Source organism: Corylus avellana, chromosome 6, assembly GCF_965113065.1.
Source record: "Corylus avellana chromosome 6, dhCorAvel1.hap1.2, whole genome shotgun sequence".
Taxonomy (NCBI): Eukaryota; Viridiplantae; Streptophyta; class Magnoliopsida; order Fagales; family Betulaceae; genus Corylus; species Corylus avellana.
Window position 1 is genome coordinate 2781453 of NC_142495.1, and position 11135 is coordinate 2792587.

The following is an 11135-nucleotide window of genomic DNA, read 5'->3' on the forward strand; positions in this document are numbered from 1 at the left end:
CACTAAGCGCCATTCAGAAAGCTACACACACATTTACTCAAGAGGAGGCAGCATCTTTTTCGCTGTGTCTTCCTCCACCATTGCCAACCCAAAAGTAACTTTGCGTATAAAGAAGCTTAAACAATGAATAATGGCGACAAAAGCCTGCTCTGGCCTTGTAAACTTTCTATCTAATTTTGTTTTAACCCCTGCAATCAAGGGCACGCTAGCCATTTCAGTCAAACACCCTTTCTGGATACAGAGCTAAAGAGAGAGACTCCAATATTGATGAATATTCCCCGTGGCTGTGATCGGAAAATGAAGCGACCACTTCACGCCGACAACCTCTCCGGCGACGAGATAACAAAGAAACCGAAGCTCGTAGAAGAAGAAGAAGAAGAAGAAGAGAGTGCGTTGGTGAATCTAGACGACGATTTACTCTTCGAGGTAATGAAGCACGTGGATGCGCGCACGCTGGCCACGGCGGCGTGCGTTAGCAAGCGGTGGAGGAACACGGCGCACGACGAGAGGCTCTGGGAGATGCTCTGCACGCGCCACTGGGCTAACATCGGGTGCGCCAGCGATCAGCTACGCTCGGTGGTCCTCGCCCTCGGAGGCTTCCGTCGGCTCCACGCGTCCTTTCTCTGGCCGCTCCTCAAGACCAAGACGACGTCGTCGTCGCACTCTCTCTCCACGACTTCGTTTCCGCCGCCGAAGAAGGGGTGTAGGCGTTGGGGCAAAGACGAGGTTCATCTCTCGCTGTCGCTGCTTTCCATTCGGTACTATGAGAAGATGGATTTCAGTTACAAAGGTTGTCCGAATAGAAAATGTTAAGTACATATCTAAGATTCAATTTTTCATTTTGTTTTTGTTAATTCTTGGATTTCTGTTTCAATTTTTATGTGCTTTAATTCCCATGGATATTGTGTTCGCATGGGAACTGGTTTTTCTTTTTCTTGTTTCCTTCCAAAAGAACATGAGAATTTTCCTGGCATGAAGAGGTGATGAGTGATGACAGATGAATGTTAGGATCTAAAATGACAGATGAATGTTCGCATGGGAGCTGCCGGACTCGATGGAAATTGTGGGCTGTTCTCTGATCATCGCCATTAGAGGACCAAAAGAGCTCAGGGCCATTCTGTGCTTTGGATTCCATTCAGATTGCCCCCCTAGGGCAATATGGTCATTTTATAATCTAAAATGCCCAAATTTTCATTCAGATTAGCCCTTAATGCAAATTACCAACTAATAAAATGAAATCATTGAGTAGTTTGGTTTGCATTGTTGGTTCGGATACTAGCCAGCGTTCTAACTAGAGTTTTGATGATCAGTTATTATTTGTTTTAAAAGTTTAAAGTCATATGAAATTATTAGTTAACATAATTGTTTAATTACTTTGGTTACAGCTTTGATTAGTTAATTGATCAAACTTTTAAAACAAATCATTATTTGTTTTCCTTTGGTTTGTTTTAAAAGTTTAAAAATCATTATTTTAGTACTTATCTTAGTGTGTCACGACAGTGAATTTAGATTATTCAAATATAAAGTTAGAGATAATTATAGTGGTAGTATCTTACCAACCCTAATCAAATCCTAAAATTTATATCAAATTTATTGAATCTCTTCTAACATACTTATCTCATGCAGCCTCATTTCCAGCCTCATTCAGATATGGAAATAAACTATAGATAATGATAGATATCTTTATTCACCAACCCTAATCAAATCCTAAAGCCTATATCACATCAATCGAACCTCCTCTAATTTATATAAAAACCACAAGTTATTTTCTGTATTATACATATATAGTTATCGGGAGAGGCTAAAGCCATAAATAACATTTTTATTCCATATCTATGAATCCCACAATGCTAACATGATAATTCCAACTAATCATTAGATTACTCATTAAAAAAAAAAAAAGACTAGTTAACAATTTGTAGAAGAGAATCTATTTCAAAATCCAAACTAAATATTTTGCCATGGTATTTATAATTAAATTCAACAAAGCAAAATCTCGCTAAATCATCAAATAAATTGTCTTCATTTTTTTTTTTTTTGAAAGAAATACATTCCAATTTCATTGATAATAATCACGAGCTTAAATCTCTTACATCGCAGGAGGACAAAGCCCTGAAAATACAAATTATAGCCGAAGCTATATGGATACAACATCACCTAAAACCTCTGCTAACCTATGACTAGTTTTCAGTTGAAATAATAGATCTGCATAAGACAGACGCAATCCAATGCATAGGTAGCGCAAATTCCTCCTCGACCCAAAAGCCAGGATGAAGTTCACGTCCACAACTCGAAGGTTTGGACTAAAATTCACATCCACGACCTAAAAGGTATGGACCAAAGTTCAGTTCACATCCAAATAGGCAGATCGAGTGGCCAAGCCTTATTACAAAACAGAAGCAAGAAAACCGAAATAAAACATGAGCGAACCAAAGAAGCAGGGCCTTATTACAAGCAAATAACAGGAATGAAATGTATACAGGGAAAAAACATGAACAAAGACAATACAAGGAAAATAAAACAAATGGGAACAAGCACACGAAGCGTGGATGCCGATTGTGCACTCGCCGGAAACCGACACCTGAAGGGAACGATGGAAGCTCGACGCGGAGAAAGCCCAAAACAGTGGACGGAGGGTGGCAAAACCGATCGCCAGCTGGCTGGAAAACCATCACAGCAGGGGACGTTGAAGCTCATCGCTGGAGGGGCACGAAAAAAGACCCAGTGGCGGACGATGGGCGGCAGAGCGGGCAGAGGAGATCGGTGGCGAACACAAAACAAAATTGGGGGGGAGTTTAAAAGAAACCCCTAAAATCAGCACCCACACCGAATGGCACACAAGTAAGCCTACAAGAACCAAAAAACAGAAAGGAAAGGAGCAAAAAACAACCAGAGAGCCCCACCATGGACAAAAGCGGAACAAAGAGGAAGGGGCGGCAGAGAAAGGGTAGGGAGGAGGCAACCCAGGCCAGGGACATCAAGTAAACTACTGGCACCCGGTGCAAGGGCAAGCGAGAGGAAGGAGGGAGGCAGCAAACGGCCATCCCTCCTCCCCTCACCATAGGGGAGGGGGCTTACCTGAGGCTGGGGCTCTAGAGAGAAAGTAATAAATTGTCTTCATTAATTTCACTCTTTCCGGTAGATTGTACAGCTATAGAGCCCAGACATGGTATCTCTTTTCTTTTTCTTTTTTTCCTAAGCAAAATGGTAGGTCGAGGAAACCAATCGTGATTTTCCTACCTCGAAGTGACCGTAGTAGCACCTATTCACTGGGAGCCGCATAGGAGGGGCCTAAACAGTGGGATCCGCAGGCGCTCCCTCAAGTCCGACTGAGTCATAACCTGACTCAGCCCCACCAAGACATCAATGAAAATTTAAGGCAGTTAATACTAATAAGGCATATGTGGAGATTCTCTATTACTGATATTCGAACACATACCCTAATAAATGCCCTAATCACTTGAAAATTTTCTTAAGCCATTAGGCTTTATGGTTGGACATGGTATCATTTACATGAAAAGGAAACCAGTCAAGAGAGTTATTATTAGCAAAATATTCATTTGCATGAACACGAAACAAGGACACATTTGCAGGCTACGAAATATCCAATCAAAGGCCATGCCATTGCCACCTAAAACCTAAAGATCAGCCGTACGGCAAGGTTTTCGAGCAATTTCATCAATAAATCGATTGAAGTTCTGCTTAGAAGAGCCACCTTCCTCCACAGCTTTCTTGGCAGCCTCCTTCAACTCCATCGCCCTCTTCTTTATCTCCACTGCCTCTGGCCCATCAATAACCTCTACAATGCGCCTCTCCACCTCCTCGGAGCTAGCAACCCCGTCTTCTCCATTTCTTATTCTCACCCCCACCTTAAAAACATCAGTTAAAAGCTTGGCATTTGTCAGCTGATCCGTCCACTCCGGATAAGCAATAACGGGGACCCCGGCGACCACCGTCTCCAGCGTCGAGTTCCACCCACAATGAGTCATAAAGCAAGCCACCGCCTAGTGCATAAGCACCTTCTCTTGGGAGCACCACTTGACCACTAGACCAATCCCCTCCGTCTCTTCCAAGAACCCTAATGGCAGTTCACCGGCTTTCATCTCGCAGCCTTTCTCCGGTGGCTTAACTACCCAAAGAAACGGTTTGTTGCTCTTTTTCAACCCTATGGCTATGTTGTCCATTTGCTTTTGAGATAATACCTGTTAGAATAATATAAATTACATAAAATTTACTTAAATTTCAATTTTTGAAATAAGTGATGATTTAATAATACCTTCATGCTGCCGAAGGAGACGTAAATGACCGATGACGGTAGCTGATTGTTTAGCCATTCTATGCAATAATCTTCAGCATTCCACATATCAACTTTAAAGGGAATGGTTTCTTTTTTTCCTAGCAAAAATGGCGACACCAGTGGACCAATGGGGAGAATTGGACTGAGAGAGGCCATGGAGTTTACTATGTTCTTCTCGAGCTCGTAAACAGAAACACCCAAAACCCATTTTACCTTATCCAAATATTGAACAAATTCAGAAACCAATTTTGTCATGCATTCGTTTTTTGTAGGGAAGATGAACGAAGGAAGATCTTCAATCTTTAACAACGGCATTCCAGGCAACTCTGCAACCCCTTCCGGATATTCCAAATCGGGAAACAAATTTGGATGCGTAAAGTAATGATAATATATAGAGTATATAGCAGAAGCCTGGTTCCAAAGCATCGCCGCCGGGATGCCATGATCGGCAGCAACATCAACCCACCACGGCATAAAGCCATTGACAATCATGCAAGAAAAGTTGTTGCTCTTGGTTAGGTTGGAAACGAGATCTGATAGATTTCTGGATGCTGTTGTTCGCAGGGATTCAACAAAGAGCTCGAGATTCTTTTCACGGTCAAACTCTAGGCTAAGTCCATCGGAGAAGAACTCAAGCTGTATTGTGGTGTTTTGGGAAGATAAAGTACCGTTGTGCTTGAGCATTCGCTGGCGCGCGAGTTCAGTTGTTGCTAGAGTGACGTGAACGCCATTTGAGACAAGGCGTTTGGCGAATCTTAGCATTGGATTCAGGTGACCTTGCATTGCCGCTGTCACCATTAGAACATGCACTTCTCGATCATCAGCCGACATTGCTTCTGCGTGGACTGTGGAGAGGAAAAGCAGTGGAGGGTCATAATACTTAAGACACAGTACGCAGAGCATATATATATATGCTCGATTTTGCTAGAGAGTATATAGAGTCAGTTTTCGAAACGGAAAAATGCATGTCCAAGTGTCTATCTACTTCTATACAATAAGGAAGAATAAGGAAATTAGCCCACCAATTCAATAAATTCGCGTTACTGGATTTCTTCCAATTCATTCATTTCCTTACGTTCCCGAATCAGATTTTAATTTATGACCATAAATGACAAGGAAGCGAATTTCATTTTGGATTGGACTATCTATTACATGGATAGGACTTCTTCTCAAAAATTTTAAAGCCACAAATAAGACGCGCGTCCTACTAATAAAAAAAACTAAAAAAATATTATTTAAAATTTAATAAATAAATAAATAACAAATGAATAAAAAAAACTAGGGTGGCCATTTTGTGCCATACGGGGTATCCAGCCAACCCCATTTTAGCTAGGGGTTGCTTGAGCCACCCTAATGGCCAGCCAAGGGAGCCAGGGGTGGCCAAACCACCTCATGGCCCTTAGGGGTGGCCAGTGACTACTAACTAAGATGGGGTGGTCAGCAATCTCATTATTTTTTTATTAATTTGTTTTTTTATTTATTTTTTTATCCTAAATAACTTTTATTTTTTTATTAGGGGGACACGTGTCCCATTTGTGGCCCTAAAATTTCTGAAAAAGAAATCTTAACAATTAACTACTCTCTAGTCCATTTTGGATTGGAGAGAATCCAAATCCAAATGACAATGAGGCACCTTCATTAATTTGGAAACAAAACTCTCTTGCATTAAATTATTGTAGATTTTGTTATAGAAACAAAATCAAGGAAAATATTTCAAAACCTTCTTCCAAGCTAAAGAAACTAAGGGTGCATTGTGATTTGGGATTGTTTAAAAAATTGCTACATGAAATTAAGGGGTATATTTAGGGGTGAAATAGCGGTTGCGGTTAGCGGTTAGTGGCTAAAACCGCTAACCGCAACCGCCTAGGCGGTTAGTAAATTTTACTAACCGCCTCCGCTAACCGGGTAGCGGTTAACCGCTTTGAAATAACCGCTTTTTTTGGCCTTTTTTTGGGCTTTTTTCTTTGGACCGATTTTGAGCCGGGTTTGGACCAGGTTTGGGCTCACTTTAAACATTTTTTTTTCTCATTTTAAACGTTTTTTTTTCCCTTTTCATGGCCATTTTAGCATTAAAAATTACTATATACCAAAATCTTGTTGGCCACCTTCTACAAATCTACACATCATATAATATACAAATAAAATTACAACAAAATAATCACTTCACTTGTAGTCTTATACATAAACTCACAAGCAAGTTCATAAACTCACACATAGAAATAAAATAAAGCACAAACAAGTTCATAAACTCACAAGCAACCAAAAAAACCAACATATATGGTTAAACTTGAAGCTTGAAGCCCATTTCAATCAACCAAAAAAAGGTTCATAAACTCACGACTTATTGTTATTATATATATATAATATAAATATATATTATATTTAAAAAAAAACGGTTAGCGGGTAGCGGTTAGCGGATTTCCAAAACCCACTAACCGCTAACCGCAACCGCCTAGGCAGTTAGCGGTTTTTACTAACCGCTTTCAAAGCGGTTAGGCGGTTAGCGGTTAACGGTTATAGCGGTTGCGGTTAGGCGGTTTTAAATTTCACCCCTAAGTATCTTAATCAATTAAGGACCACGCTTCATGAAGCAGAGACTACTACTTCGAATCTTATTCTACCATTTCTCTCTCATGTGTGAACATTCAAAAAAAAAAAAAAAAAAAAAAAAGGTAAAAAATCTGTGTTTTTAAATAACACTCAATATAGTACTTTTTTTGAAAACACACAATTTTCATAGATAACCTACGATTTTAAAGGGCAGACTATAATTTTGCTAAATCCTTATCTTCGTTTTTTAAAATCACGTTTTTAAATTACACATTTTAAAATAATAATAATAATAATAATAATTTTTTTTTTAATTTCGCAAGCTTAATTGGTGATTTCCGACCCTGATAACATGATTTAAGCCATGACCTTATCCTGCATATATATATATATATACCTTCCAAATTGAGGATGACATCACTGAATATGTCATCTTGTTCAAAGATCGAGTACATATATACCTTCCAAATTGAGGATGACATCACTGAACATGTCATCTTGTTCAAAGAGTAAATACATTAACATTGTGGTCAGAAAAATCGACATCCTCCCCTTTTTTTTTTTTTTTTTTTGGCCTTTTGGGACCACCCATTTTGGCCAAGGGGGTGGGGTGGTCTGGCCACTCCATTTTGGCCAAGGCGGTGGCCAAAGCCACCCCGATTTAGTCTTTTTTTTTTCTTTTTTTTTTTATAAAAAAAAAATTAATGTGTAAAACGACGTTATTTTGGGCTGGATAAGTGTTGTAGTTTTGGAACTCAAAACGATGTAGTTTTGGGGTGAGGGTAAAATAGATATAAAAAATCAAACTGTTTGATTTTAACGTTGAAAACTAACAGAAAGATCCAAAGTGAGAGCAAACCAAAGTTTAAAGAGCCTAAGTAAGAATTTGATAATTCAGGGGTGCTTGTCAAATCGGGGGGACTTACTGAAGTTTTTCTTAAATATTTTATTCATTTTTAGAATGTCTTAAAATATGTGTCAAATTTTTTTGTAAAAGTTCACAATTTCGGGAGCAACCAGACTCGATGGAAATTGTGGGCTGTCCATTAGAGGACCAAAAGAGTTCTGGGCCATTCTGTCCATTGGATTCCATTCAGATTAGCCCTAGGGCAATATGGTCATTTTACAATCTAAAATGCCCAAATTTTCATTCAGTTTTAGCGCTAGGGCAATATGATCATCTATATAATTTTTCTTTATAGATTGGGGGATGAGGCCAAAAGTAATTCCTAAACTAAGTAAGATAATGTAAATTACCAACTAATAAAATGAAATCCTTGAGTAGTACTTTGGTTTGCATTGTTGGTTCGGATACTAGCTAGCTTTCTAACTAGAGTTTTGATCAATTATTATTTGTTTTAAAAGTTTAAAGTCATATGAAATTATTAGTTTTGGTTACAGCTTTGATTAGTTAATTGATCAAACTTTTAAAACAAATCATTATTTGTTTTCCTTTGGTTTGTTTTAAAAGTTTAAAATCATTATTTTAGTACTTATCTTAGTGTGTCGCTACAGTGAAATTAGATTATTCAAATATAAAATTAGAGATAATTATAGTGGTAGTATCTTACCAACCCTAATCAAATCCTAAAATTTATATCAAATTTATTGAATCTCTTCTAACATACTTCTCATGCATGCTCAGTCAAATATGGAAATAAACTATAGATAATAATAGATATCTTATTCACCAACCCTAATCAAATCCTAAAAACTATATCACATCAATTGAGTCTCCTCTAATTTATATAAAATCCACAAGTTATTTTCAGTATTTTACATATATATAGAGCTTAACTTTAATACGGTCAACACCTCAACTTAGAACAAAAAATCAAAATGAGAACAAAACACCATTATTCTTCTACACAACCATTTTAGTCACTTGCCACCCATTGCCTCTGTCTCTCTCTCCGTCGGCCTAATGGGGGTGGCACACGGCCACTCTCTCGGCCCATGGGATGGCCCGCTAGCCACCCTAAGGGTGGCGTGGCCACCCCCATGGGGCCGGTGAAGAGAGAGAGAGACAGAGGCAGTGCATGATGGCGGTTTCAGATGACGGTAGTAGGCAGAGGCGGCTCAAATGTGGGAGGATTAATCTTGTGTTTTGCTAAAATGATAATCCCAACTAATCCTTAGATTACTCTTTAAAAAAAAAAAAAAAAGTAACATACTTAACGATATTTAGAAGAAAATCTATTTCAAAATCCAAATTAAATATTTTGCCATGGCATTTATAATTAAATTCAACAAAGCAAAATCTAGCTGAATCATCAAATAAATTGTCTTCATTTCACTCTTCCCGGCAGATTGTACATGCAGCTATAGAGCCCAGCAGACATGGTATATCATTTACAGGAAAAAGAAACAAGTCAAGAGCGTTATTATTAATTAGCAAAATAATCATTTGCATGAACATGAAACAAGGGCACATTTGCAGGCTACGAAATATCCAATCAAAGGCCATGCCATTGCCACCTAAAACCTAAAGATCAGCACGTATGGCAAGGTTTTCGAGCAATTTCATCAATAAATTGATTGAAGTTCTGCTCAGAAGAGCCACCGTCCTCCACTGCTTTCTTGGCAGCCTCCTTCAACTCCATCGCTCTCTTCTTTATCTCCACTGCCCCTGGCCCATCAATAACCTCTACAATGCACCTCTCCACCTCCTCCGCGCTAGCAACCCCGTCTTCTCCATTTCTTATTCTCACCCCCACCTTAAAAACATCAGTTAAAAGCTTGGCATTTGTCAATTGATCCGTCCATTCCGGATAAGCAATAACCGGTACCCCGGCGACCACTGTCTCCAGCGTCGAGTTCCACCCACAATGAGTCATAAAGCAAGCCACCGCCTGGTGCATAAGCACCTTCTCTTGGGAGCACCACTTGACCACCAAACCAATCCCCTCTGTCTCTTCCAAGAACCCTGATGGCAGTTCACCGGCTTTCATCTCACAGCCTTTCTCCGGTGGCTTAACTACCCAAATAAACGGTTTGTTGCTCTTTTTCAACCCCATGGCTATGTTGTCTATTTGCTTTTGAGATAATATCTGTTAGAATAATATAAATTACATGGATCATAAATTCAAACAGGTATTATCAATTTTTGAGATAAATGGTGATTTAATAATACCTTCATGCTGCCGAATGAGACGTAAATAACGGAGGACGGTAGCCGATTGTTTAGCCATTCTATGCAATAATCTTCAGCATTCCACATATCAACTTTAAAGGGAATGGTTTCTTCTTTTCCTAACAGAAATGGCGACACCAGTGGACCAATGGGGAGAATTGGAGTGAGAGAAGCCATGGAGTTTATTATGTTCTTCTCGAGCTCGTAAACAGAAACACCCAAAACCCATTTTACCTTATCCAAATATTGAACCAATTCAGAAACCAATTTTGTCATGCATGCGTTTTTTGTAGGGAAGATGAACGAAGGAAGATCTTCTATCTTTAACAACGGCATTCCAGGCAACTCTACAACCCCTTCCGGATTTTCCAAATCGGGAAACAAATTTGGATGCTTAAAGTAATGATAGTATATAGAGTATATAGCAGAAGCCTGGTTCCAAAGCATCGCCGCCGGGATGCCATGATCGGCAGCAACATCAACCCACCACGGCATAAAGCCATTGACAATCATGCAAGAAAAGTTGTTGTTCTTGGTTAGGTTGGAAACGAGATCTGATAGATTTCTGGATGCTGTGGTTCGCAGGGATTCAACAAAAAGCTCGAGATTCTTTTCACGGTCAAACTCTAGGCTAAGGCCATCGGAGAAGAACTCAAGCTGTATTGTGGTGTTTTGGGAAGATAAAGCGTTGTGCTTGACCATTCGCTGGCGCGCGAGCTCAGTTGTTGCTAGGGTGACGTGAACGCCATTTGAGACAAGGCGTTTGGCGAATCTTAGCATTGGATTCAGGTGACCTTGCATTGCCGCTGTCACCATTAGAACATGCACTTCCCGATCATCAGCTGACATTGCTTCAGCTGCGTGGAGAGGAAAAGCAGTGGAGGGTTATATATATGAATACTTGATTTTTGCTTGATTCAGTTTTCGAATGGAAAAATGCATGTCCAAGTGCCTATACAATAAGGAAATTAGCCCACCAATTTAATAAATTCGCGTTACTGGATTTCTTCCAATTCATTAATTTCCTTATGCTAATAATTGCTTTCCTGAATCAGATTTTATGACCATAAATGACAACCAGGCACCTTCATTTAATTTGGAAGCAAATCTCTCTTGCATTAAATTATTGTAGAATTTGTTATAGAAACAAAATGG

General features: G+C 39.4%; 2 protein-coding genes and 1 pseudogene across 3 annotated transcripts; 1 reads left to right on the top strand and 2 right to left on the bottom strand.

Annotated features, from left to right (window-relative positions):
* Positions 1 to 1212, top strand: LOC132188213 (F-box protein GID2). Its single transcript, XM_059602621.2, has one exon. The coding sequence runs from the start codon at positions 268 to 270 to the stop codon at positions 811 to 813; it is 546 nt and encodes a 181-aa protein (XP_059458604.2). The 5' UTR covers positions 1 to 267; the 3' UTR covers positions 814 to 1212.
* A 2426-nt stretch (positions 1213 to 3638) lies between these two features.
* On the bottom strand, positions 3639 to 5162 carry LOC132186535 (UDP-glycosyltransferase 84B2 pseudogene; annotated as a pseudogene). Its single transcript, XR_015912637.1, has 2 exons — positions 4277 to 5162; positions 3639 to 4202 (listed from the first exon to the last, which is right to left on the bottom strand). The product of XR_015912637.1 is annotated as a UDP-glycosyltransferase 84B2 pseudogene (transcript).
* Positions 5163 to 9233: 4071 nt separating this feature from the next.
* Positions 9234 to 10892, bottom strand: LOC132188678 (UDP-glycosyltransferase 84B2-like). The gene is made up of 2 exons (XM_059603199.2): positions 9981 to 10892; positions 9234 to 9897 (listed from the first exon to the last, which is right to left on the bottom strand). Exons 1-2 carry the CDS (start codon positions 10827 to 10829, stop codon positions 9340 to 9342), a joined length of 1407 nt encoding a protein of 468 aa, XP_059459182.2. The 5' UTR covers positions 10830 to 10892; the 3' UTR covers positions 9234 to 9339.
* Positions 10893 to 11135: the final 243 nt, after the last annotated feature.

Excerpts from the sequence above, each read along its gene's own strand:
- LOC132188213 (XM_059602621.2), top strand. The coding sequence starts at position 268 with ATGAATATTCCCCGTGGCTGTGATCGGAAAATGAAGCGACCACTTCAC.
- LOC132188678 (XM_059603199.2), bottom strand. The coding sequence starts at position 10,829 with ATGTCAGCTGATGATCGGGAAGTGCATGTTCTAATGGTGACAGCGGCA. Across the intron at positions 9,898-9,980 it reads TCTCATTCGGCAGCATGAAG|ATATTATCTCAAAAGCAAAT; the intron begins GTATTATTAAAT and ends TTATTCTAACAG.